At 56.3% G+C, this 27,875-nt stretch overlaps 3 protein-coding genes and 1 long non-coding RNA gene across 6 annotated transcripts in view; 3 read left to right on the top strand and 1 right to left on the bottom strand.

The window, feature by feature from the left end:
* LOC135405768 (class I histocompatibility antigen, F10 alpha chain-like) overlaps positions 1–27,875 on the top strand; it is a 319,745-nt gene that overhangs the window by 28,178 nt on the left and 263,692 nt on the right. The window lies entirely within an intron of this gene.
* Positions 814–2,546, bottom strand: LOC135405973 (class II histocompatibility antigen, B-L beta chain-like). The gene is made up of 4 exons (XM_064640486.1): positions 2,124–2,546; positions 1,373–1,615; positions 933–1,037; positions 814–822 (listed from the first exon to the last, which is right to left on the bottom strand). Exons 1-4 carry the CDS (start codon positions 2,544–2,546, stop codon positions 814–816), a joined length of 780 nt encoding a protein of 259 aa, XP_064496556.1.
* Positions 5,088–7,457, top strand: LOC135405972 (class II histocompatibility antigen, B-L beta chain-like). The gene is made up of 5 exons (XM_064640485.1): positions 5,088–5,283; positions 5,802–6,071; positions 6,659–6,940; positions 7,239–7,345; positions 7,449–7,457. Exons 1-5 carry the CDS (start codon positions 5,199–5,201, stop codon positions 7,455–7,457), a joined length of 753 nt encoding a protein of 250 aa, XP_064496555.1. The 5' UTR covers positions 5,088–5,198.
* Positions 24,700–25,676, top strand: LOC135405812 (uncharacterized). Its single transcript, XR_010426020.1, has 3 exons — positions 24,700–24,964; positions 25,063–25,101; positions 25,431–25,676. It is a non-coding gene; the product is annotated as an uncharacterized LOC135405812 (long non-coding RNA).

Here is a 27,875-nt window from a genome sequence, read left to right as displayed (position 1 = left end):
AACAGCTCTTTATTAAAGGATATCTGTGTATTGGCAGAAGAACAAAAAGGGGAAAAAGTGGAAAAGGGGAAAAAGGGGCTCTTCCCACGAAACTCCCGCTGTCTGTGGCTGGCTGTGGCCGGGAATTCCCCCTTTTGACCGATGAACACACGCCACTGCCAACACGGGAGCAGAGGAGGGAAAGGGCGACCTCCTCCCCAAAAGGTTCCTCTCTAGGGGGGTCAAACCTCTCCCGTGAAGTCCGAGCAGGTCCGGGCTGGGGGCAGAACAGGGCGCAGGAAACGAAGGCAAACGGGAACCAGCAAACAGCCAGATGAGCAGGCCGAGAACAAAAGGACCTCGGAGCCTCTCCAACACACCCCTTGCCTGAGTTAAGGCCAAAGTGAAGGGCCTTGCCCTTTGCCCAGGGTAAAGCAAAAAACTCCACCCCCCCAGAGCCTTCAGAGGGCTCCCAACCTGCAATGTGGGCTGGGCCAGTTCTTTTGTGGGTGTGAGTCACCCAAGGCAAAGCCCCCTCCCCCACTGAACATCTTTCTTTACCAGTGGGGCAGGGGAAAGAAAAATTCCTGCTTGGTTTTTTAGAAGAAGTAAAGCTATGCCAGGGATCCCCTCCCCCCTGCCCTCACTGCCCCCCAATAACAGGGACTGGGGAGAACTGGGAAGCTTTCCTGGGAACATTGGGAGCAGCCGGCTGGGGTCAGAATAAAAGCAGGTCTTGGGGGGACACACGACCCCCCAAACTCAGCGTGGGGGTGGACTGGGGGGTCCCAGCTGGGCCCGAGGCCACGGGGAGGGGCTGCGGCCACTGGCGGCTCAGGAGCTCTGTGGGGAGAGAAAAGGGGGTGAGAGCAGGGTGGGGGAAATGGGGGGGCAGAGAGGCTGTGGGAGAGCAAGGGGGGGGACACGACCCCCATCTGAGGACCCCCCTTTACCTTCTCCCGCAGGTAGAAGCCGAGCCCCAGCACCAGGAAGACCAAGCCCAAGACGAAGCCCCCGACCCCCACCAGGATCTTGCTGCGGACGGTGTCCGGTGGCATCTCTGGGGGGAGCCGGGGGGGTCAGCACCCTCAAAACCTCCTCCCACGCACCCCCCAGCACCCCACAGAGCCCGGCCCGCTCTCCCCCAGCCCACCCGGGGGTCCCTCCAACCTCCTACCAGGCCCTTCCCAGCCCCTGCAGGGATCCCATCCAGCCCATCCCAGACCCTTTAGGACCCTCCAACCCCCTCCCAGCACCCCCTGCACCCACCAGACTCCCTCTCAGTTGCCCCCAGCTACCCCCTTTCCCCCCCGGCCCCCCTGCCAGTGTGCCCCCGGTGCTGGGGGGGCCGGGCCGTACCCCAGTGCCGACTGAGGGGGTGCTCCAGGCTGACGTGCTCCACCTGGCAGCTGTAGGTGACCCCGCGCCAGGGGGGGATTTCCAGCTTCACCAGCACCTGGCAGCTCCAGTCCCCGTTGGGGACCACATCGGTGGCCACCACGTGCTCCGGCAGCTCCTGCCCATCCTGGAACCACCTCACCTGCACCGGCGCAGGGTAGAAATCCATCACGGAGCAGAGCAGGCGGCCGGGGCCGGGCTGGGAGCTCGACAGCACCAGCGAGATGGACACACTGGGGGGCACTGGCAGGGACGGGGGAGACACTGGGCTCAGCTGGGGGGCACTGGCAGGGAGGGCAGAGGGCTTGGAGGGCGTTGGGAGGGACTGGGATGGCAGTGGGAGGGACTGGGAATAGACTGGTGTAGAAGGGGATGGGCTGGGGGGGGGCACTGGGGAGAGATTTGAGAGATGTGGGAGTGAAGTGAGAACGACTGGGAATGGATTGAGAGGGTCTGAGAATGGAATGAGTGGGACTAAGAGTTAAGTGAGAGGGACTGGGAATGACTGGTCTGGACTGGGAAGGAAGCGCTCGGGACTGGGAGGCTGAGTCGTGGTGAGGGAACTCTTTGTTTTGGGTCTGCCTGGCAACTGGAGCGTCATCAGAAAGACGCGCTGGGATTGGCTGAGGGGCGTGAGCTCGGTGGCCCCAGTGGGGTGGAGACGGGGGGGCACTGGGAGAGACTAGGATGGACTGGGATGGACTGAGAGGAACTCGGAGTGGGCATAAGGCCACGGGAACAGGCACAGGGAGGGCTGAGAGGTCTGGGGTGATTCCCAGGGAGGGTTTGAGGGGCTCCAGGGTCATTTCCGGGGCAGGGCCCGAGGGGACCCGCTCTGCCTCAGGCTCACCTCTCCTCTCCACGCTGAACGGGGTACCAAGTTTGTAGTTGTACCGGCAGTACGTGTCCACCTGACCCCGTCTGTACTTAAGATATTCACGGTGGCTGTTGTAGTCTCTGGCCTGGATCTCCCCAAATGGGGTGTCCCCCACATAGACCCCCACATCGCTGTCAAAATGCAGGAGCTGCTCCCGGTGGTAGAAGTGCCTCTCCAGGAACCTCACCTGTTCGGTGCCATTGATGAAATGACAGTCCTGTTTTCCCATCCACTGGAACACCCCTGTGTGTGCAGGACACGGGTCAGGGGGTGCCCCGTCCCCACCCGTCATCCCTCAGCCCCCCACAGCAGGGTGGGAGCTCAAGGGACCACCCCGGACCCCCCTTTCCCAACCCACTCCGTCCCACGGACGCCCCAGCACCGGCTCTTGAGTGAGGGGAACCCCCTCATCAGTCCCCCGGGGATGGACAGCGGGGTTGGGGACCCCCACAATGCGGATACAACCCCCTCCAGAGCCCCAGGAACTGAACCCCCCACCAGGGCTCAAGGATCCCCATGGCACCTCTCTGCCTGCTCTCCCACCACCCCTTTCCCCCCCTCCCTTTCCCACCGTCCCCCCAATCCCCAGAACCCCCCGCCCTCACTTTCGGGCTCCCACCACCCTCCCACTAACTCCAAACTTCCCTACAAACCCCCTCCTAATCACTTTTGGGGCTCCCACCCCCTCTTTCCCCCCCTTTCCCACCCCACACCCCTTCCCGCCCCCCGACAGCTCCTCGCCCGCAGCCGGGGGGGCTCCCAGCACCACCAGCACCGCCAGCACGGCCCCAGCTCCCCGCACACGCTCCATGCCCAGCGCCGGACAGCTGCTGACAGCCCAAAACCAGCCGGGCGGCGCCGTTTTGGGGGGGTTGGGGCGCGCTGGGCTTGGCTGAGGGCGCAGTTGGGGCCCTTTTTCCGAGGCTTCTTCCCGGCGACTGATGAGTCATCAGCGCGGCGCGCTGGGATTGGGCGCGGGCGGCGTGGGCGCTTTGGGATTGGCTGAGGGCCGTTGGGGCCCCCGCGACAGCCCCGGGGCTGGGGGGTTCGGGGGGGTCCGTGGGCTGCGGGGGAGGGGGGAGCTCAGGGCCCACCAAAAATGCCCAGCCACGGCTCCGGGGGCACACTGGCAGGGGGCCAGGGGGGAAAGGGGGAAACTGGGGGCAACTGGGAGGGACACTGGGGGGTACTGGGGGTGCTGGGAGAGGGGTTGGGGGGTCCTAAAGGGGCCGGGAGGGTCTGGGTGGGATCCTTAAAGGGGCTGGGAAGGGACTGGGGCTCGGCTTCTACCTGCAGGAGAAGGTAAAGCGGGGTCCCCAAATGGGGGTCGTGGACCCCCCCCTTGCTCTCCCACAGCCTCTGTGCCCCCCCCTGCCTCCCCAGCCCCTTTGCTCTCACCTCCTTTTCTCTCCCCACAGAGCTCCTGAGCCGCCGGCGGCCGCAGCCCCTCCCCGTGGCCTCGGGCCCAGCCGGGACCCCCCAAACCCTGCGCTGATTTGGGGGGGTCGCCTGTCCCCCCCTTCCCTGCTTTTGTTCTCACCCCACCCAGCTGTTCCCAGTGTTCCCAGTAAAGCTTCTTAGTGCTCTGCAGTCCTGGTTGTTGGGGAGAAGTGGGGGGACTCTGAAAATCCTGGGAACTAGGGGGTTTGGGCACTCCCAGATCTACAAAATCCTGGAGAAAGGTGGTTTGGGGATGTGGGGAGCTCTGAAATTCTGATAACAGGGGGTTTGGGCAATGTCAGCCTCCCAAAAACCCAGGAAAAGGGTGTTTGAGAATATTCAGACCCCAAAAATCTTGGGAATGCGTTGTATGGGCTCTCCTAGACCCTTAAATTTCCAGGAACAGGGGAGTTGGAGCACTCCCAGACCACCAAATATTGGAAAAGAGGGACTTAAAGGCTCCCAGCCTCTTCAAACTCTTGGAAACAGGGGGGTTTGTGCACTCCCAACACACCCAAAATCTCAGGAACAGGGGGGTTTGAGCACGTCCAGAGACACAAAATCTTTGGGACAAGGATGTTTAGTCACACCCAACCCCTCAAAATCCTCACATTGTGCAGGTCCAGGCCCACAAAATCAGGGAAAACCGAGCTTTTGGCGCTCCCAGACTTTGGAAAATTCTGGAAAAAGTGGCTTTGGGCACTGCCAGCCCCTGAGGGAACAGGGGGAATTTGGCACACACAGACCCCAAATACTGTGGGAAAACAGAGGTTTGGGCACACCAAGATCCCAAAATTTCTGGGAACATGGGGGGGAGGGGGAGGGGGGCGTTGGGCAGTGACAGCTTCCCAAAACCCGACGAATAGGTGGGTTTGGGCACCCCCATACCACAAGAACCTGGTAACAGCAGGTGTTGAGCACCCCCAGAGCCCCCAAATCTTACTCAAAGGGCTATTTGGGCACAACCAGACCCCCCCCGCCAAAATGCAGAGAACCCCCAGGTCCCCAAAAGTCGTGGAAAACAGGGGTTTGGGTACTACCAAAAATGCCAGAAAAAGGGGGATTGGGCACCCTCAGCCCCCCATCTCCCTCTTGTTTGGGGCAACTCTGAGCTTCGGGACAACTTTATCCTCTGTTTGAGGTTCACTGGAGCTGCGGGAGCCCCGGCTGGGCATTTTTGGGTTGCCCTGAGCTTTGGGAGCCCTGGCTGGGCATTTTTGGTGGGCCCTGAGCTCCCCCCTCCCCCGCAGCCCACGGACCCCCCCGAACCCCCCAGCCCCGGGGCTGCCGCGGGGGCCCCCAACGGCCCTCAGCCAATCCCAAAGCGCCCACGCCGCCCGCGCCCAATCCCAGAGCGCCGCGCTGATGACTCATCAGTCGCCGGGAAGACGCCTCGAAAAAAGGGCCCCAACGGCGCCCTCAGCCAAGCCCAGCGCGCCCCAAACCCCCCAAAACGGCGCCGCCCGGCTGGTTTTGGGCTGTCAGCAGCTGTCCGGCGCTGGGCATGGAGCGTGTGCGGGGAGCTGGGGCCGTGCTGGCGGTGCTGGTGGTGCTGGGAGCCCCCCCGGCTGCGGGCGAGGAGCTGTCGGGTGAGCAGGGGGGGCGAGAAGAGGAGTCGGGTGTGAAAGGGGGGGAAAGAGGGGAGAAAAGAGGGGGTGGGAGCCCCAAAAGTGAGTGGGAGGGGGGTTGGAAGGCCCAGACTGAGTGGGAGAGGGATGGGAACCCGAAAGTGAGGGAGGGGGTGGGGTCTGGGGATTGGGGGGACGTTGGGAAAGGGGTGGGAGAGGGGGGCAAGGGGGTGTGGGAGAGCAGACAGAGGGATGCCATAGGGGTCCCTGGGTGTCCCTTGAGCCCTGAATCGGTTCCCTGGGGCTCTGGGGGGGTCGGATCCGCACTGGAGGTGGGTCCCTCAATCCCCCTGTCCATCCCCGGGGGCTGATGGGGGGGTTCCCCCCCAGCCAAGAGCCGGTGCTGGGGCGTCCGTGGGGCAGAGGGGGGTGGGAAAGGAGGGTTCGGGGTGGCCCCCTGAGCTCCCAACCTGCTGTGGGGGGCTGAGGGATGATGGGTGGGGACGGGGCACCCCCTGTCCTGTGTCCTGCACACACAGGGGTGTTCCAGCACATGGCAAAGTGCGAGTGTTACTTCATCAACGGCACCCAGCAGGTGAGGTTTTTGCAGAAGTTCGTCTACAACCGGGAGCAGTTCATGCACTTTGACAGCGATGTGGGGGTCTTTGTGGGGGACACCCCGTATGGGGAGATGCTGGCCAGGTACGGGAACCGGAACCAAGGATGGATGGAGTACATACGGGCTAGGGTAGACAGGCACTGCCGGCACAACTACAAGCTGTTCAGCTCGTTCAGCGTGGAGAGGAGAGGTGAGCGTTGGACAGAGCGGGTCCCCTCGGCCCCTGCCTAGAGCCCTTCAAACTCTCCCTGAGAATCACCCCAGACCCCTCAGCACTCCCTGTGCCCGTCCTGTGGCATTTTACCCCCTCCCAGTCCATCCCAGTCCATCCCAGTCTCTCCCCGTGCCCCCCCCCCCCCCGTCTCCACCCCGCTGGGGTTATCGAGCTGACGCCCCTCAGCCAATCCCAGCGCGTCTCTCTGATGACGCTCCAGTTGCCAGGCAGACCCAAACCAAAGAGTTCCCTCACCACGACTCAGCCTCCCAGTCCCGATCGCTTCCTTCCCAGGCCAGACGAGACATTCCCAGTCCCTCTCACTTCACTCCCAGACACTCTCACTCCATTCCCAGTCGTTCTCACTTCACTCCCACATCTCCCAACTCTCTCCCCAGTGCCCCCCCAGCCCATGCCCTTCTCCCCCACTCTATTCCCAGTCCCTCCCACTGCCATCCCAGTCCCTCCCAGTGCCATCCAAATCCCTACCAACGCCCTCCAAGCCCTCTGCCCTCCCTCCCAGTGCCCCCAGCTCAGCCCAGTGTCTCCCCCGTCCCTCCCAGTGCCCCCCAGCGTGTCCATCTCGCTGGTGCCGTCGAGCTCCCAGCCCGGCCCCGGCCGCCTGCTCTGCTCCGGGATGGATTTCTACCCTGCGCCGGTGCAGGTGAGGTGGTTCCAGGATGGGCAGGAGGTGCTGGAGGACGTGTTTTCCACCAACGTGGTCCCCAACGGGGACTGGACCTACCACGTGCTGGTGATGCTGGAAATCCCCCCCCGGCGCGGGGTCACCTACAGCTGCCAGGTGGAGCACGTCAGCCTGGAGCACCCCCTGAGCCGGCACTGGGGTACGGCCCGGCCCCCCCAGCACCGGGGGCACACTGGCAGGGGAGCCGGGGGGGAAAGGGGGCAACTGGGAGCAACTGGGAGGGAGTTTGGTGGGTGCTGGGGCTGATAAGAGGGGGGTTGGAGGGTCCTAAAGGGGCTGGGAAGGGCTTGATGGGATTGCAAAAGGCTGGGAAGGGACTGGCAGGAGGTTGGAGGGAGTCCTGGGTGGGCTGGGGGAGAGCGGGCCAGGCTCTGTGGGGTCCCGGGTGGTGCGTGGGAGGAGGTTTTGGGGGTGCTGACCCCCCCGGCTCCCCCCAGAGATGCCACCGGACACCGTCCGCAGCAAGATCCTGGTGGGGGTCGGGGGCTTCCTCTTGGGCTTGGTCTTCCTGGCGCTGGGGCTCGGCTTCTACCTGCGGGAGAAGGTAAAGGGGGGTCCCCGGGGGTTGTCTTCCCCCCTGTTTTCCAGAGCTTGTGTGCCCCCCGTGTCCCCCCACCCCGCTCTCACCCCCTTTTCTCTCCCCCCAGAGCTCCTGAGCTGCCGGCGGCCACAGCCCCTCCCGTGGCCTTGGGCCCAGCCGGGACCCCCCAGTCCATCCCCACGCTGAGTTTGGGGGGGTCATGTGTCCCCCCTTCCCTGGATTTATTCTCACTGGCTGCTTCCAGTGTTCCCAGTAAAGATTCCCAGTTCTCTGCAGTCCTAGTTATCTGAGGCTTTGAGGGGGCTCTGAAAATCCCAGGAACAGGGGGGTTTGGGCACTCCCAGCTCCTCAAGTCTTGGAAAAGAGGAGTCTGGGCACCATCAGTGTCTGAAAAACAAGGGAACTGGGGAATTGGGAACATTAGGACCTCAAAAATCTTGGTAACACAAGGGTATGGGCTCTCCTAGACCCTAAAAATCTGGGGGGCATGGGTTTGGGGCACTCCCAGAGCACAAAATATTGGAAAAGAAGGTTTGGACACTCCTAGACTCCATCAAAATCCTGGGAACAGTGGGGTTTGGGCACTCTCAGACCCTCAAAATACTAGGAAAAGAGGGTTTGGACAAATGTCAGCCTCCTGAACCCCTACGAACAGGGGGATTTGAGCTCTCCCAGATCCAAAAAAAATCCTGGAAAAGAGAAGTTTAGGTACTCCCAGGCCCCCAGAATTGTGAAAACAGAAGGGTTTGGGCACGCCCAGATCCCAAAATATTAGAATAGAGGGGTTAGGACACTCCCAGACTCTAAAACTACTGAGAACAGGGGGGTTCAAACACTCCCAGACTCCCAAAATCTCACGAACAGAGGGTTATTTGGCACACCCGGCATCCCAGACCCTCATTCCCACCTATCCACGACACTCCAAAACCCAATCCCAGCAATCCGGGAGCCCCCAAACCCCACCTTGGACCCCCCAAGGCCCGGGCAGGGTCAGCAGCAGCAGCCAATGGGAGCGAGAGCTCCTGTTGCGTCATCAGCTGCCGGGCAGACCCGTCCGGAACGGAGCCCTCCCCGAGCTCAGCCAATCAGAGACCGCCCTCAACTCATTTTGGGGACCCGTAGGAGCTGCGGGAGCCCTGGATGGCCGTTTTTGGGCTGCTTCAGCTTTGGGAGCCCTGGTTGGGCATTTTTGGTGGGCCCTGAGCTCCCCCCTCCCCCGCAGCCCACGGACCCCCCGAACCCCCCAGCCCCGGGGCTGCCGCGGGGGCCCCCAACGGCCCTCAGCCAATCCCAAAGCGCCCACGCCGCCCGCGCCCAATCCCAGCGCGCCGCGCTGATGACTCATCAGTCGCCGGGAAGACGCCTCGAAAAAAGGGCCCCAACGGCGCCCTCAGCCAAGCCCAGCGCGCCCCAAACCCCCCAAAACGGCGCCGCCCGGCTGGTTTTGGGCTGTCAGCAGCTGTCCGGCGCTGGGCATGGAGCGTGTGCGGGGAGCTGGGGCCGTGCTGGCGGTGCTGGTGGTGCTGGGAGCCCCCCCGGCTGCGGGCGAGGAGCTGTCGGGTGAGCGGGGGGGGCGGGCAGGGGTGTGGGGTGTGAAAGAGTGGGAAAGAGGGGAGAAAAGAGGGGTTGGAAGCCCCAAAAGTGAGTGGGAGGGGGGTCAGAAGGCCCAGAGTGAGTGGGAGGGTGGTGGGAGCCCGAAAGTGAGGGGCGGGGGGTTCTGGGGATTGTGGGGACGTTGGGAAAGGGGTGGGAGAGGGGGGCAAGGGGGTGTGGGAGAGCAGGCAGAGGGGTGCCCTGGGGGTCCCTGGGTGTCCCTTGATCCCTGGAGTGGTTCCCTGGGGCTCTGGGGGGATCAGATCGGCAGTGGGGGGTCCCCAATCCCCCTGTCCATCCCCGGGGCCATAATTACAGGACGCCTGTAAAATCTGGGCTTTGGGAAAGGTTGGAGTAGGTTGCGAAAGGTGTTCAAAGGGTGGTTTTGCCTGAGGTGTCAAACATGGGAGTGGGTCTGTCTTCCCAATTCCCAAGAGAAGAGATCTCAGAAAGCTCCCCTGCAGGTTGTGTTTTAGGGAACTGGAGAAGAGACCGAGGGTAAGGGGTTTCTTTCCTGGAGGGAAGGGCTGTCCTTGGTTTGCAGGAGCCCTGTGCTGAAATTGCCAGTCTGACTGCCCAAACTGAACACAGATGAAGATTCCTGCCAGACAAAAAGTGCCAGGACAGAAAACTCTTTCTGCCCATGGAGTGCCCAGGGTGGCCCCCAACTGCATGTGAAACCCGAAGGTTCCAGGCTTTTTTTCCTGGGGGAAAGGTCGTGACATCCCAAAGAGTCCCGTGGCAGACGGGTGGGGCTGCACTGTGGGGGTGTGAGGTGTTGGTTCTTTGGTTTCCAGGGGCTATTCCAGAATGGAGACGACAGCCCGTGATATCACAAGAGGGCCCATGGCACAAAGGTGGGGCTTCACTTTGGGGTTGTAGGGCTGTAATGGTTTGAGAGGCCCAAAATCCAATTCTTGAGTTCAAGCCCCCCTCCCACATCTCAGCCCAGTGTGAGATGGGTTTTCCAGACAACACATGAGACTCAAAATGGGGGGAAAGGATTATATTACATTGACTGTACAGATAAATATTATAATACATTAGAGACACAATCTCAACTATCTCTACCATGATAAAGGAGTATTTCCAATGGATCAAATCTCTTCTTCCTCCAAAGAAAAGTCCAGAAGGGAAGAAGGAAGAGATCCTTTCCACTCTCAGAGCAGCAGTGTCTCTAGGGCAGCAGGCTCTCTTCTTCCATGCAGCAGCTGGAACTGGATCTCTGCCACTACACATGAGTGGGGTCTCCAAGCCCCTCTTGGCCCTTCGACTCCAAGCGAGGGTCTTTCTCTTCTGTGGGCTGCGTAGCAGGGACAAGGCTCGCCTCACCACGTCATATCATGGGGTGTAAGACATCCCATGAAGGTCCCTTCCTCAGGGGATTCACCCCTGAGTCAGAACGTCTCGGGCAGCTTTCAGCTGAAAACCTTTGCCTCAAGAGTTCTATCAGAGCTCCTGTGCTCTGTCTCAGGCTGCCAGCCTGGCAGCAGCAATGCAGGGGCCAAGGTCACCCCTCCGCATTCCTTCTGGCTGTCCCGGTCCAGCTTCGGGATGCCTTGAGCTTCTCAGCTCCTCTCTTTTCAATGTTGTAGCACTCCAAGACTCTTCTCAAGAGTCCATCTCCTCCTCCTTCCTAGGAGGTCGCAGAGGGGTTTGGGGTGTTTGTTTTAGTTCTTACCCAAACTTTCTCTCTCTTCAGACAACTCTGTGTCTCTCTGATTAGCTGCGTGCTTGGTTTGCTGCTTCTTCAGTTCTTATCTTCTTCTGGCTTTCTGCCACCGTTTCTCCGGTCAGTACTGCTCTGTCGCTGCTTCTGCTGCTCACGGTGGAGGGAAAAAACCTCCCAGCTCTCAGCTACAGATACTTAGCGCAGTCTAACACTGTTCCAAGTCCCCGTAGCCCCCCAGCCAGGGGCTGGGTGGGGGCCATAGCCCCCAATTGGGCTACTGCCCCTTCTCCTTGTGGCCTCAGAATATGGCTACTTCAACAACTACAGCTAACCTTCTTTTCTGGTCTGGGTGATATGTTTATATTTTGCAGAAGTGCTCATTGGTTTAATCCTAAGGGTCACCACCCCCTGGGGGTTACCATTTTTTAACTTTAGAGGGAAAACTGTTTCTTCCCCCCCCACAAGGGCATTGGTTCTTTGGTTGCCAGGGCCCATTCCAGAATGGAGATGACAGGCTGTGACACCACTGTGGAAGATATTGCAGAAACCTGGTTGGTAGAGAGAGGACACATTAAAGATTCTATACCGCTGGTCTCACGCTAAAGCAAGAAAACTATTAGAAGGTCACTGATTAGTGTGTTTGTGAAACTGCTTTGTTTAAGAAACTGCAAGGCTGCATTGTCTGCTGTGAAGCTGTATTGTTTAAGAAACTGCATACGTGATAGAAAAATTAGAGCAACAGGATGGGAAAGGTAGAGAAAGTAGCAAATAGTAAATAAAGTAACTATAGCCATGAGAAAGAGGCAGCATTTGCGCAAATATAACGTAGGTAATTAGGAGCCAATGATGAGCTTGTATTTGGAATATTAATGAGCCTAATTATTAACCTTTATAAGCATGGAGCTTACAGCAATAAAGTTGGATTAGTCATGATCAATACTGTGATCGTGTGATACTTTCCCGTCGTCCGCAACAAATGGTGACCTCCGACGTGATAATTTAAAGAAACGGGGGAATCCACGGTTGGGATGGCATAGTGTCGGAGCCTTAGCAGCGAAGGCTGGTCAAAAAGTCAAATTGAGGAGTGACTTGGACCTGGAACTGGTCAAAAAGTTGGCAGAATTTGCGACTTCGGACCCGGATCAAAAAGTGGGCAACTGCAACTTCGGATCCTTAAAGCGTCACTTGGGACGAGTTCCACCGTACGTGCTGCCGGACCCTGGAGGCTGCAAGAGCGCGCTAAAAATAGGTAAAAAATGGAAAGGGAAGCAGCATATAGTTTATTTCTGAATTTTTGCAGAAAAAGGGTATTAAAGATATAGATTTAAAAAAGGAATTACCAAGATTGCTTGCTTTTGGGTATGCAAAAGGGTGTTTTATCAACCCGCATACCGTGCATTCTTTAGAAGAGTGGCGAAAGTTTGGAGATAAAATATGTGAGGCCATTCTAGAAGAGGATAAAGTTGCAAAAAAGCTGGGAAAGTTTTGGAAAGTTGTGAATGATACATTGTTACAACATGAGGCAGAGAAACGAGCTGCTGAGCAAGCTCGAGGTATACAGCAACACAACAGAAATTGGTTCTCTATTTCCCTGACCCCCCCTGCATTTCAATCAGTTATGCTCCCAGCACAGCCGTCTGCCCCCCCTCCTAATGAAAATACGGCTCCCCCTTCTGCAACCCCTCCTGACCCTCCTGCCCCTGCAGAACCTTTAAGCAATAACGCTGATCCATTGCTGGAGCCACCAGCACCCCCTCCTCCTGCTTTAGATGCTGTGATGCCTGTCCCTGGGGCAAGCACTGACCCGGCGGGGGCCATAGCCAAGGAGAGGAGAGATACATGGGCAGCGATTGCTAAACATTGCCTGTCAGAAGAATTGCAGGGGGCAGAGGGCATGGCATTTCCAGTTATTTATAATCAAATGCCAGGGGGAGGGCTAAATGCCACTATAACTCCATTAGATTGGAAACTTTTGGCACAACTGCGGAGCACTGTAAGTGAATTTGGTTTGCATGGAGAACCTGTTAAACAAATGTTAGATTATTTCTGGGCCACTCAACTTTTACTACCCTCAGATCTCCGTTCCATTTCGAGAATGATACTTACAGAACATCAGCAACTTTTGTTTAATGCTTATTGGCAAGCATATGTTAATGAAAGTGTTGCTGTGATCAGGCAACCGGGGGATCCTTTACACGGCGTTACAGCAGACGAACTAATGGGAACAGGTCCATATTCACGAACCGAAGCACAAGTACACATTGGGGCAGATAAAATTAGAGAGGCCATGGACCTTGTAAGGAAAGCATTAAATAGGGTCAAGGAGCCAGGGGGAGTGCCATTATATATGAGCTTAAAACAGGGAAGGAATGAATCTTTTGGTGAATATGTTGACAAGTTAACAGCTGCTATCACAAAAGCTGGGGTCCCAGATTATATGAAGGGAACCATGCTAAAGCAGTGTGTTTTGCAAAATGCTAACTCAATGGTTAAACAAGTAATAAATACATTGGGTCCTTATTGGACTATAGAAGAATTATTAGACAAAGTATTGCAAATACCAACAGGAGAGAATGCATTTTTAGTCAATGCTATTCAGGATTTTACTAAAGGGCTTAAAGAACAGACTCAGGACTTAGTTAAGGAGCTTAAAGAACAGGCTCAAAATTCCCAAATTCAAGTGTTAGCAGCTCTTGCACCCCTCCAGGGAAAGGCTAATAACTCCACAGATGGAAAAACTCGATCAAAGTGTTATCGATGCGGAGCTACTGGACACTTCAGAAGGGAGTGCCGAGCAACAGGAATTTGGTGCCAGCAGTGTCAGAACTCCACCCAACCTCAAAAGACAACCTGCCACAGCCGGCAGCCTCGGATTGGATTTGGCAACAGCAGTAGAAGTTACTTTGTTATCCACCCAACCTCAAAAGATTCCCACCGGGATTTATGGACCTTTAATAATAAACAAACAAGTGTTTGGTGCATTGCTGATTGGCAGATCGTCGGCTAGCCTTGCTGGATTATTTGTGCTGCCTGGATTAATTGATGCTGACTACACTGGACAGATAATGGTTATGGCATATACTATTTTTCCACCTTTAAGGATTCCTAAAGGACAACGTATTGCTCAATTAATACCCCTGCCACAGTTAGCAAAACCTTTAACCAACGACCGACAACTGATGCAACGTGGAGATCGTGGATTTGGTTCTACAAGGGGACTTACCTTACTGACACTGGATTTAAGTGAGAGGCCAAAACATAAAGTTACAATTATATGGAAAGATCAAACAAAAACACTGGATGCTTTACTAGATTCAGGAGCTGATTCCAGTATAATAGCTCCTCATTGTTGGCCTAGACACTGGCCTCTGCAACCTGCTACTACAACTGTGACTGGCATTGGGGGTGCCTCAATTGCTATGCGGACTCCTACTGTGAACATCGAGGTGGAAGGTCGTGTGGCCAGTGCTGTCCTGTCTGTTGTGCAGCTTCCACCAACAGTACAATGCTTAATCGGGAGAGATGTTTTGACACAGATTGGGATGAAACTCTCCAATGATTACCCTTTGGGGGAATAGCCATTGCTTGGTCTTTCCCAATTCCTATTACTTGGATTGTTGATACTCCAGTATGGGTTAAGCAATGGCCTTTAAAACGGGAAAGCTTGGAAGCTGCTCATGAATTAGTACAAGAACAAATTGATCAAGGACACTTAAAACTTTCTACTAGTCCCTGGAATACACCTATATTTGTAATAAAGAAAAAGTCTGGAAAATATCGATTATTGCATGATCTAAGAGCAGTTAACTCACAAATGGAAGCCATGGGGGCTTTACAGCCTGGACTACCAAATCCTGCAATGCTTCCCATGGATTGGTCCTTACTGATTGTAGACTTAAAGGATTGTTTCTTTACAATTCAATTGCACCCTCGGGATACTAAACGTTTTGCTTTTACATTACCTGCTATTAACAGAGAAAGACCTGACCAACGATTTGAATGGACAGTATTACCACAAGGGATGAGGAACAGTCCAACTTTGTGTCAGCTATATGTGGATAATGCATTACAAGCCTTGCGAAGAAGATGGCCTGACTGCATAATCTATCACTATATGGATGATATATTGTTTTGCCAGCCTAAGGAGTTTGTACCCGAACAAATACAAATAATTCGCAGACATTTGGAACAATATAAGTTAATAATAGCAGATGAAAAAATTCAAACGACAGAACCATGGAGATATTTGGGGTGGACTATCTCTCGACATGCTGTTATCCCACAGAAATTGGTATTTCAATCAAAATTGCGCACTGTGAATGATGCACAAAAACTTCTTGGAGATTTACAGTGGTTACGCCCTGTTGTGGGAATCCCTGCTGACCTTTTAGCTGAATTGCGACCCCTATTAAAAGGAACAGACCCAACAACCAAAATTACTGTCACAAAGCACCAACAACTCATACTCCAACAAATTTTAGATTGTGTCACTCAGGGCCGTGTTCGGAGAAGACAATGGGAATTACCTTTAGAACTTACCTTTTGGGCTGACAAACGATACATTTTGGGTGCTATTACACAATCACAAACAGAAACGGGGGAGGATATAGGGGTTTTAGAATGGTTATCAACTAGCATACAACAGCCTAAAACACTTTTACAAAAAATTGAAATGTTGGCAGCCCTGATAAAAAAAGGGTCGAGAGCGTGTGTTACAAATTGATGCTCAAGAGCCTGCACGTATACGATTACCAATGCAGAAAAATGATCTTGATTGGTACCTATGTAGTAATGAGGGTCTTCAAGAAGCATTATTAGGACTGAGCCTGGTTCTTGTCCAAAGAACAGCTTGTTGGGCAAGAAATCAAATGAATAGAACTTCGAAAATTCTGGGAGAATTGGCTCATGACTCTGATGAAATAAGGCATGCTGTTTTACAAAACAGAGCAGCCATAGATTTTCTATTGCTGGCTCAGGGGCATGGATGTGAAGAATTTGAAGGCATGTGTTGTATGAATCTCTCTGATCACTCTCAGTCCATCTACCAGAAACTCAGAGAAATGCAAAGTCACCTGAATGACTTTGAAGTTCAAAAAGATCCCATTAGGGGATGGCTAGCAAAATTAGGTTTAGGACCATGGCTTGCGGAGATCACTAAACAAGCAATTTCGCTTTTACTAATACTGCTGGCTGCTTTATGCATTGTTCCTTGTGCTTTTAAATGCATTCAAAGCATGCTAACAAAGGCAATGAGTGACGTGTTTTTAACATTGTCTAAACAGAGCGGGGGAAGTGTGGAAGATATTGCAGAAACCTGGTTGGTAGAGAGAGGACACATTAAAGATTCTATACCGCTGGTCTCACGCTAAAGCAAGAAAACTATTAGAAGGTCACTGATTAGTGTGTTTGTGAAACTGCTTTGTTTAAGAAACTGCAAGGCTGCATTGTCTGCTGTGAAGCTGTATTGTTTAAGAAACTGCATACGTGATAGAAAAATTAGAGCAACAGGATGGGAAAGGTAGAGAAAGTAGCAAATAGTAAATAAAGTAACTATAGCCATGAGAAAGAGGCAGCATTTGCGCAAATATAACGTAGGTAATTAGGAGCCAATGATGAGCTTGTATTTGGAATATTAATGAGCCTAATTATTAACCTTTATAAGCATGGAGCTTACAGCAATAAAGTTGGATTAGTCATGATCAATACTGTGATCGTGTGATACTTTCCCGTCGTCCGCAACACACCACAAAGGAGCCCTTGACATATGGATGGGGTTGAACTGTCACATGGTGGGGGCTTGGTTCTTTGGTTTCCAGAGGCCATTCCAGAATGGAGAGGATAGGCCAGAATGGATAGGACAACAAAAGGGCCCAAAGCACATGGGTTGGTCTGCACTATGGTGTGGGGTGTTGGTTCTTTGGTTGCCAGGGCCTATTCTGGAATGGAGAGGACAGGCTGTGACAAGAAGTGCCTGTCAGAACTGCAAAGACGGACGCACAAGTATCTTATGTGGGCATATTCTCTGCTCTGCCCTGCACACCTTTGTGCTGGGGTCAAAACTCAGCCTCTCTGCTTCCCTCTCCTGAGGGACTTGTTCTTAGACATCCCTTTCCCCTCCCGGCAATTCCCAAGCCTGGACCCGGCTCTTATCCCCTCTCTGCCTCAGAGCCCTCAACTTCTCTTGCAGAGAGCTGGGCCTGTCAACCCACCTGCCAAAAGCACGGCCCTTGGGCTGCCTCAGAGGTTCCTGCAGTCGCCCCAGGCCCTGCCCAAGGCCCTCCCATCAGGGGCTGGGCCCTGGGGGCCGGGGGAAAACCCACCCGCGGCTTGGTCGTTCTTGCCCAGCCCTGCTCTGGCCCAGCCTCCTCCCCCTGCACACTCCCCACTGCCACAGCCTGCGCTGGGGCAGCATTTCCTTCCTGGGCCATTTCCAGCTGCCCCCATGGGGACACTTCCATTTTCTGGGCCAGGCCCCAGAGGCAATCCCAGCCAGTCCTGCCCCTCGTCCCCAGCCCGGCTCACTGACTCCTGGTGGCCCCTGGAAACCAAGAGCCAAAGGCCGACCCCCCCAGAGTGCAGCCCCACCCATCTGCACTGGGGCCCCAGGGCTTCCCTTTCCCAAGCAGCCCCTGCAAAGCCTTGTCAGAGAGAAAACTGGATGACCCGAGTCCTGGATGCTTTTAGGAAAGAAGTCTAAACATTTCTTGGCTAATTGAGGGGGGTGACTTTTTTATTCTTGACCTTTGCAGTTCTCCATTTGGGGGCAGGATGTCCTCTGGGCCAATGTTTTGTTCCCTTGGCAGTGAGTGCAGCCTCAGAGGGCTGAGCCCTCTCTGGCTGGGCTTGGCCTCTCCTGCAGAGACTCAGGCCTGGCTGGGCTGCCCCAGGCAGACGCTGCAGGAAGACGAGCTCAGGCCGCCTGGCTCTGGTGTCCCTGGGGCTCAGCCTGTGCCCCATTGCTGTGCAGGGGCTGAGCCCCACCTCTGCCTCGGGGCCTTGGCCAAAGGGCTGACAAGGAAGAGGCCCAGCAGCCTTGGGGCCTGCCCAGCTTTCCTCCTCCCTGGGGGCTCTCAGTCCTCCCCTGACACCGTGTGGCCCCAAGGCCTTGCTGGCTTCGGGCTCACGGCCCGCCGGCACCATCCCAGCGGCCTGACCCCCCTCCTTCCCCTCTCTCCAGCCTCTCCTGCCTTTTCTGGCAAGGGGCCATCCAAGGAAAACCCCGGTTCTCAGCAATGGCACCTGTGGACGAGCTGACACCTCTGTACAGTCTCTGCCCGTCCCTGCCAGCCGACTTCTGCCCAGGCTCTGGGCACGGGGACGCAGCACTGACAGTTTTCAGCCCCCGCGCTGTTCCACAGAGGCTGTGATGTCACAAGGCCCTTGCCTGGCAGCCAGGAGATGGGTAAGGCAAGGCAAGGACGGAGCCTCTGAGCCACCAGCACGCTGTCCCCAAAGGCTGAGGTGGCACAGAAGCCCAGAGTCCCTGAGCTTGGCAGAGACTTGGGAGATCAACCGGTGTCCAGCCTACGCCCCATCCCCAGCACGTCAAGCAGACCACGGCACTCAGTGCCATGGCCAGTCTTTGCTTAAACACCTCCAGGGACGCTGACTCCACCACCTCCCTGGGCAGCCCATTTCAATACCTAATCCCTGTTTCTCTCCAAAAAGTCCTGCTCCTGTCCCTGACAAACAGCCCCTGACAGGCAGGTCCTCCTGTCCTCTTGTCCTGTCGCCTGTTGCCTCGGAGAAGTGGCTGACCCCCATCTGGCTCCAGCCTCCTGTCAGGAAGTTGTGGACAGGGAGAAGGTCAGCCCCGAGCCTCCTCTTCTCCAGGTTGGAGAAGCCCAGCTCCCTCAGCTGCTCCTCACAGGACATGCACTGCAGACCCTTGCCCAGCTCCATTGCCCTGCTCTCCACCCACTCCAGCCCCTCAAGGTTCTCCCTGAATTGAGGGGCCCAGAGCTGGACACAGCACTCCAGCTGTGGCCTCACCAGTGCCCAGTCCAGCAGAAGCGTCACTGCCCTGCTCCTGCTGCCATACTCTTTCTGATCCAGGCCAGCCTGCCCTTGGCCTTCTTGCCCACCCGGGCACCCGCTGGCTCAGGTTCAGCCTCTGTCCACCAGCACCCCCAGGGCCTCTCCCACGGGGACCCTTTGCAGCTCCTCTGCCCCCGGCCTGGAGCTGCAGGGGGTTCTTGTGGCCAGAGGCCCCAAAAGCACCAAAGGCACACTTTAACCTCATGCCCACAGTCTCTGCCCAGAGGTCCAGCCTGTCCAGGTCCCTCTGCACAGCCTTCCTGCCCTCCAGCACATCCACACTGCAAGCCAACTTGGGGTCCTCTGCCAGTTTGCTCATGGAAGACTCAATGCCCTCCTGCACATCCCCACGAAAAATAGGCAACAGGACTGGGCCTGTTACCCAACAAGTTCTAGTGCTTGACAAAGGAGCCCACCCAGCAGTGGGGAGAAACTGCTGGCAGGAGATTGAATGGGGGCAATAGACAATGGATGATGGACAAATTCTGGGCCTTGGCCATTTGTTAGAAAAACAAAGTAAAAGTTTAAGGCCTGCCATATTTCAGTGGTCAGAGACCTGGCAGAGAAATCTCTTTTTGAGACCTGGACACCAAGAAGGCAGAATTTCCAAACCACAAAGACCCTTCGAGAAACCAGAGACAAAGACAAAACTAACACAGTTCCTGAGGCTCTCCCTATCTAGGGAAAAGACAAGAAAAGGACAAAAATTGTGGACTAAGCATCATGCAAAGTGAGAAATCAAGAGCCAATAGAAGAGAGAATAAGAATTCCTGCAGAGAACTGGTAAGCCAATGGACAGGAATTCCTTTGTCTGCTAAAATGTGAAAAGAGTTAAAAGTTTTGAGAACTGATGTACTGGTGTTAGAGGGTGGTTTTGCCTGAGGTGTTAAACATGGGAGTGGGTCTATCATCCCAATTCCCAAGAGAAGAGATCCCAGAAAGCTCCCCTGCAGGTTGTGTTTTAGGGAACAGGAGAAGAGACCAAGGGTAAGGGGTTTCTTTCCTGGAGGGAAGGGCTGTCCTTGGCTTGCAGGAGCCCTGCACTGAAATTTCCAGTCTGAATGCCCAAACTGAACACAGATGAAGATTCCTGCCAGACAAAAAGTGCCAGGACAGAAAGCTCTTGCTGCCCATGGAGTGCCTAGGGTGGCCCCCCAACTGCATCTGAAACCAAAAGGTTCCAGGCTTTCTTTCCTGGGGGAAAGGCCGTGACATCACAAAGAGTCCTGTGGCAGATGGGTGGGGTGTGAGGTGTTGGTTCTTTGGTTTCCAGGGGCTATTCCAGAATGGAGAGGACAGGCTGTGACATCACAAAGGGGCCCTTGGCACACGGATGGGGTTGAACTGTCACATGGTGGGGGCTTGGTTCTTTGGTTTCCAGAGGCTATTCCAGAATGGAGATGATAGGCCAGAATGGGTAGGACAACAAAAGGACCCAAAGCACATGGGTTGGTCTGCACTATGGTGTGGGGTGTTGGTTCTCTGGTTGCCAGGGCCTATTCTGGAATGGGGAGGACAGGCTGTGACAAGAAGTGCCTGTCAGGACGGATGCACAAGAATCTTATGTGGGCATATTTTCTGCTCTGCCCTGCACATTTCTGTGCTGGGGTCAAAACTCAGCCTCTCTGCTTCCCTCTCCTGAGGGACTTGTTCTTAGACATCCCTTTCCCCTACGCTCCTTTCAAAAGCCCTCCTGGCAATTCCCAAGCCTGTACCTGTATCTCATCCCCTCTCTGTCCTCTTTCCACTCCCCTGGTCAATCCCAACATCCCAGGACAGGGATCCCAGTTGCCTGGCTGCACTCCCACCTAGTTCCATATGCTGGGCCATGATATTCCAGCACTGGAGCAGCCAGGTCAGCAGGGGCTCTCCCAGCTGGAGGCTGAAATTTTTTCACATCTCTCACAGCTCAGCCGGGGATGGGGATCAGGTGATTATCTCTGGCCCTGCCTCTTGCTCCTGTTCTGAGGGCTCTGCCTCCCCTTCATCCCGCACTAACTGAGCTGATTTGGTCTTGGATTTCTTCTGTAGAGGGACAACTGCTACTGGCACAGGTTGTTCCTCTGCAGTTTGAGTGGCCACGGTACCTCTTGGTCTCCTTTCCTCCTCCTCCCCCTGAGGGCACTGGGTCTTAGTTTAACAAGATTACAACTTAGAAATTAAGAGACTTCAGGTGGAAGTGTGAAAAAGAAGAAACCTTTTATTAACAAAATCTGAATAAACAACAAATGGTGCAACCAAAAACTTTCAGAAGAAACAAAACAAAGTCCCAAATCCCCAGGTGGGGGGGAGAAACTGTCCCGGCAGTTCAAAGCTCTCGCAGCCCCGTGTGCTCGCAGCCAGCAGTGAAGGAGTCCCTTTTCCCAGGGGCAGTCCCCAAAGCAGAACACCTCGCTCCCAGATGGGTCGGGCTCTCTCTCTCTCTCCCTCTCTCTCTCGGTCGTTCTCCGCGAGGTGTCCCGTGGGGAAAAAACATCCTCTCAGGGAAAGAGAACAAGGTGGCCAAAATCAGCTCCCGCTCTGTCCGGTCCCGGACAAACCCCAAAAGCCCCCGAACAAAGGACCCCCCGCCCTCCCCGCGGCCACCGCGGCGTCCCCGAGAGCCGCCCTCCCCCCACTGCCCCTGCCCAGCGCCTGCGGCTCCGCTCCAACCCACCCCATCCCGGGAGACACAGATGGGAATGGGGGGGACACTGGGAAACAATTCCAACACCTCTTTTCAAACCTCTGACACCTGCTTCCCAGACATTCCCAAAGAAGGGGCTTCCTGTGGCCTCGAGCCAGGGACCAACCTTTGTATTGAACCAACTCCTGGGGAGACACGTTCCCATCCCTGTCCCCATTCCCATTCCTTGGGTTCCCATCCCTGTCCCCATTCCCATCCCTGTCCCCATTCCCATTCCTGGGATTCCCATCCCTGTCCCCATTCCCACTTCCTGCTGTGCCAACCTGTTCCCAGTGTCCCCGTTCCTGTCCCCACTATCCCTATCCTGGTCTCCCATGTCCCCATTCCCATTCCCTGTGTTCCCATTCCCATTCCTGGTGTCCCCATTCCAATTCCTGGTGTCCTCAATCTGCTCCCAATGTTCCCATTCCCATTCCAGGTGTTCCCATTCCCATTCCACGAATTCCCATTCCTGGTGTTCCCATCCCAGTTCCTGGTGTCTCCATTCCAATTCCAGGTGTCCCCATTCCCATTCCTGGGCTCCCTAACCTGCTCCCGGTGTCTCCATCCCTCTCCCCGGTGTCCCCATTTCCAATCCCGGTGTCCCCATTCCCAGTTCCTGATGTCTCTATTCCCATTCCTGTTGTTCCCAGTCTGCTCCCAATGTTCCCATTCCCATTCCAGGTGTTCCCATTCCCATTCCCCCTGTCCCCATTCCCATTTCTGGTTCCCAGGGAGGAACTGCCAGATGCCGGAGCAGAAGCCAGAATTTATTGCCCAAAGCAGGAGATTTTCACACCAAAATTAACCCGCGGTGATGTCACCACTGTCCATGTGATGTCACAGCTGTCCCCGTGATGTCACCGCTGTCCCTGTGATGTCACCGATATCCCCGTGATGTCACCACTGTCATTTCCCCTGTTGGTTTACTTTAAAACCAGCACACCAGGTCTGTGCCCAACGGGGGTCCCTGTGGATCATCCAACGCGGGTCCTCCCATGGCTGATGGAGTTGGAGCAGCGGCCGAAGCTCTTCCCGCAGTCGGGGCACTCGGGGCTTCTCTTACCGGTGGGTCCGTTGGTGGGAGGTCAAGGAAGAGCTCTGCGTGAAGCTCTTCCCACACTCCCCACAGTGGAAGGGCCTCTCCCTGATGTGGAGGCGACGGTGGGTGTAGAGGGTGGAGCTGTCCCACATTCCCTACACGTGTAGGGCTGTTCCCAAGTGTGGATGTGCTGGTGGCAGAGTAGCTTGGTGCTTGTGCTGAAGCTCTTCCCACATTCCAAGGACATGTAAGGCCATTCCCTGGAGTGGATGCAACGGTGTTTGCAAAGGCTGGAGCTGTCCCTGAAGCTCTTCCCATACTCCCGACATGTGTAGGGCCTTCCCCACTGTGGATCATCTGGTGGCTGAGGAGGTGGGAGCACCGTTTGAAGCTCTTCCCACACTCCCCACACATGTAGGGCCGTTCCCCAGTGTGGATCATTTGGTGGCTGAGGAGGTGGGAGCTCCGTTTGAAGCTCTTCCCACACTCCCCACACGTGTAGGGCCGTTCCACACTGTGGATGCGACGGTGGGTGCGGAGGGTGGAGCTATGCCTGAAGCTTTTCCCACACTCCCCACATTTGTAGGGCCGTTCCCCACTGTGGATGTTCTGGTGGCTGAGGAGATGGGTGCTCCTGCTGAAGCTCTTCCCACATTCCAAACATCTGAAGGGCTTTTTCCTGCTGGGAGGCTGCTCAGGGACCACCAGCTCGCAGCTCCGCCTCAAGCTCCGGCCGCCTTCCCGGCCCACGCTGGCTCTTTCCTCCTCACAGCCCCCTGGGCTGGCTTTGGAGCCCCTCCTGTGGGGGCATCTCCGGCCCTTTTCCTCCCCGCTGCCTTCCTGCGCCGGGGAGCCCTTCAAAACGGCCTCTCCCACCAGGCTCTGCCGCCGGGATTTGTCCTCCGCGCTCTCCGGCCTCACCTCGGGGCCTGGGGCAGGAAGCAACAAGGACAGGCAGGGGATTTGCCTCCGGCCCAAAGGAAAGCCCAAGGACATCCCCCCAACTCCGGCCCCGGCAGGACGGCCACAAAAGACAAAAGACCGACCCAAAGGGGCACTGACTTCCTCCTCACCTGCCTGGGGGACCCGCGGCATCTTCCTCTTCCTCGCAGCCTCCTCCTCCATCCGCCCAACCTTTGGGAAGCAGAAATCCTGATGGGGGGGAAACAAGGTGTGAGCGCATTGCCTTGGGGGTTCCTCCTGCCCAAGTCCAGCTCTAGGACTCACCGGGCAACTTGTGCCCATAAAAACCCACAAAACAACAACATTCAGCCCAAAATCCCCACCCAGAATTCCCCATCTCTCCTCTCTGGGATTAGGGGGGTCCCCCCTGTCTGGCCTGATGGCACTTCTGCCTGCATTGGGGTTCCCCCTTCTCCGGGCTGCCGGGGGTCCCGCGGCTCCAGGGGATTCCCACTCACCGGGGTCCCCTTTAGTGTTGCCAGGGGGGTCCCAGGGCTCACTTCTCCCCACTCTGCCTCCTGGGGCCGGCCGGCCCTTCTCTCTTGGCTCCCACCCTCGCAAACCTCTTGGCGCTCTTGGCTCCCACCCCGCCTCAAGGCCCCCCCTCCTCTCCACACTCCAAGGCCTTCCCCCTCTCCGGGCCCCCCGCTTAAGGGGCCCGGCGCTCCCTCTCTGCTCCCCCCCCCTCCAGCATTCCGGGGGTCCCCCAGCTCCGGGATCGCCCCTCTCCGCTCTCCCCACTCCGCGGCTACCGGGGTTCCCCCCCGGCTCTCACGGGGGGCCCCCAAACCGCTCTCGCCCCCCCCGCCATTGCCGAGCGACCGCCAGGACCTTTTGGCTGCTCTTCTTTGTGCTCCCGCTCGGCTCCTCCCTCGGCTGGGCCGCTGCTTTTGGCGGGTTTCCTCCTCCGGGATCCGCCCCCTGCAGCCCTTCCCCCCCTGGCCCAGCCCTCCTGCCCCCCATGGACCCCCTTGGGCCCCCCTCTGACCCCACTTGCCCAATAAGTCTGATTATACAGACAAGTAATTGGTTTTAATCCACAAAACCCAAATGTAGAACCCAGCACCTTGGGCCATGAACAAAGTGCTGTTCCTTGCCCCCCCCCCTGAGTCCAAAGTAAAGGGAGAGGGAAAAACCTGCTGATGGGAGAGCTGTTGCAGTCTGGTCAAAAGTGGGGATTGCAGTCCAGTTGAGGGTGGTGGTCTCAGGCTGGTTGAGAGCGGTGAGCTGCAGTCCTCCTCTGGATCCCACGAGTGGCAAAAAGGTTCCGAAACTCCAGGTTTATATATTCTCCAGTTCAGGCAGGAATGCCCAGTCCTCCCCTCAGAGTGGGGAATTCCAAATAAGGCTATGAGGATGCTCAGTCCATAAAAGGCTATGAGGATGCTCAGTCCATAAAAGGCTATGAGGGTGCTCAGTCCATAAAAGGGTAGGAGGGTGCTCAGGACATCCCCCCCCACATCTCAGGCCTCTCCTGACAACAGTTCCTGGGAAAATGGCATGGAAGGCCATAGAATCCACAGTTTTGGGCTACACCCATCCAGTGAGGAATCGGTCCCAGCTGTTCTAACTAGGACACTGTGTCCGTCATCGCTGCCATCATCATCATCATCGGCCTCGTGGGAGTCAGTGTCTGGAAGCTCCGATCTGGTAACTCCCGGGATGGGGGTCGGGAAGGGGCACGGATCCGCCCGGCAGCATTCCGGGGATCCTGTGCCACGGGTGATGATCCTGCTTTCTTTCCATAGGGAAGAGGGAGGGGAATGGATACGACCCCGCGCCCACCAGTGAGTCCCAGCAGCGTGTGTGGATCCAGATCCTCCGGGCAGGGATCCCAGGATGGATGCCGGGATTCCAGAGGGGAATGGGGGCCTAATGGCTGGAGCGGGATTGGAAGGGGATTCCAGCTCAGGGCAGGATTCCAGAGTGGGATCAGGTGGAATTGGGGACTGGGATCAGGGCTGGATTCTGGAGTGGGATTGGGGTGGGATGGACGGAGCAGGATCAGGTGGGATTCCAGAGCAGTTCCTACTCTCCCTGGGCTCCACAGCCGGCTCCATCCCCTGGGATGAAAACAGGGACATGGTGACTCCTTTCCCCGCTCTCATCCCGGCAGGAATCACAGCCTGAGCGATCCTGGAGCTGGATCCGCCCCTTCCCTCTCCCTGCGGCAAGGCAGGAGCTGCTGGCAGAGCTCATCCCGCTGCTCCCACCCACCCCGGCCCCCCTGCGGCTCTTCCCGATGGATCAACTTCCTGCTTTTTCCTGTGTGAAACCCAGGACCACAATTATTCCTGAAGCTTTAATTTGGGTGTGAAAATCTCCTGCTTTGGGCAATAAATCCTGGCTCCCTCCTCCGGCATCTGGCAGTTCCTCTCTGGGAACCAGGACTGGGAATGGGGACAGGGGGGCTTGGATGGGGACACTGGGAGCAGGTTGGGGACAGCAGGAATGGGAATGGGAACTCCAGGAATGGGAATGGGGACATTGGGAGCAGGCTGGAGTCACCAGGAATGGGAATGGGGACACCATGAGACAATGGGGAAAGGGATGGGGACACCAGGAGCAGGATGGGAAGACCAGGGGAAGGTTGGGGACACTGGAGCAGGCTGGGGACATCAGGAATGGGATGGAGACGCCAGGAATAGCAATGGAGACATTGGGAGCAGGTTGGGGACAGCAGGAACTGGGAATGGGGACACCAGGAATTGGAACGGGGACATTGGCAGCAGGTTGGAGACACCAGGGAGTGGGAATGGGGACATCAGGAATGGGATGGTCACACTGGGAAGGAGAGCACCAGGAATGGAGTGGGAACATGAGGGACAAGGATGGGGACACTGGGAACTGATGAAGAGGAGCAGAGACCCCAGACTCACCTAAACCCCTCTGAGCATTGAGGGCCAAGAGAAGCTCTGCCTGAGCTCTGCCCATTATTATTATGTATAGACAGATGTAATCGCATGAATATGATTTATCACATTTAATCACATATGAAACTTGTATAAAACCTCTGATTTTGTGTGAACCCTTTGAGCAAGTTCTCTGTGGTGCAAACCACGCTCGCTCCCGACCTTGGCAATAAATCCCTTTGCTGTTCAAAAATCCAAAACTCTCTGAGCAGTTCTTCGGACCGGGTTTTTCAGCATCACAGAGGCAAAGGCACAAACTGAGGGATGCCCTCAGAGTTCCACATTCTCACCAAAGCTCCCCTCTCAGCTTCCTTTACACTGACCTCTTCGTGCAAGGACCTCCTTCCCATTCTGCTGATGCTTCTCAGGTTGTGTACCACCAGAAAAAAACCAAATGCCAAGGGATGTGCTTAGATTCACCAAGGATACAGCCCACAAGAATTAACATCTGATTCAGACTGGCAGGAAAATGCTCACCTGGCTCCTCTGCCCCCCAGTGCCCAAAGCCCACCCCACCGCTTGCATCCCACCTGGAAAGAACAAGAAGACGCTCACAGAACGACCTTTGAAGAGAAGTGCCTGTCAGAACTGCAAGGAGGGATGCACAACAATCTCACGTGGGGGATATTCTCTGCTCTGCCCTGCAGACCCTTGTGCTGGGGTCAAAACACAGCCTCTCTGCTTCCCTCTCCTGAGGGACTTGTTCTTAGACATCCCTTTCCCCTCCCGGCAATTCCCAAGCCTGTACCCGGCTCTTATCCCCTCTCTGCCTCAGAGCCCTCAACTTCTCTTGCAGAGAGCTGGGCCACAGCCTGCGCTGGGGCAGCATTTCCTTCCTGGGCCCTTTCCAGCTGCCCCCATGGGGACACTTCCATTTTCTGGGCCAGCCCCAGAGGCAATCCCAGCCAGTCCTACCCCTCGTCCCCAGCCCGGCTCACTGACTCCTGGTGGCCCTGGAAGCCAAGAGCCAAAGGCCGACCCCCCCAGAGTGCAGCCCCACCCATCTGCACTGGGGCCCCAGGGCTTCCCTTTCCCAAGCAGCCCCTGCAAAGCCTTGTCAGAGAGAAAACTGGGTGACCCGAGTCCTGGATGCTTTTAGGAAGGAGGTCTGAACATTTCTTGACTAATGGAGGGGGGTGACATTTTTTATTCTTGACCTTTCCAGTTCTCCATTTGGGGGCAGGATGTCCTCTGGGCCAAGGTTTTGTTCCCTTTGCAGTGAGTGCAGCCTCAGAGGGCTGAGCCTGTGGCACGGCTGCAAGGCTCGAGTGGGCCAGGCAAGAGCAGGAGCACCGAGAGCCTGAGGAGCCAGGAGATGCCCTGGCTGGGCATCGTGCTGCTGCGGGACGAGCTGACACCTCTGCACAGTCTCTGCCCGTCCCTGCCAGCCGACTTCTGCCCAGGCTCTGGGCACGGGGACACAGCACTGACAGTTTTCAGCCACCGCGCTGTTCCACAGAGGCTGTGATGTCACAAGGCCCTTGCCTGGCAGCCAGGAGATGGGCAAGGCAAGGCAAGGACGGAGCCTCTGAGCCACCAGCACGCTGTCCCCAAAGGCTGGGGTGGCACAGAAGCCCAGAGTCCCTGAGCTTGGCAGAGACTTGTGAGATCAACCGGTGTCCAGCCTACGCCCCATCCCCAGCACGTCA

Source organism: Pseudopipra pipra, chromosome W, assembly GCF_036250125.1.
Source record: "Pseudopipra pipra isolate bDixPip1 chromosome W, bDixPip1.hap1, whole genome shotgun sequence".
In the NCBI taxonomy this organism is placed as follows: domain Eukaryota; kingdom Metazoa; phylum Chordata; class Aves; order Passeriformes; family Pipridae; genus Pseudopipra; species Pseudopipra pipra.
Note: the sequence above shows the minus strand (reverse complement) of the source record. Positions and strands in the feature narration are given on the sequence as shown.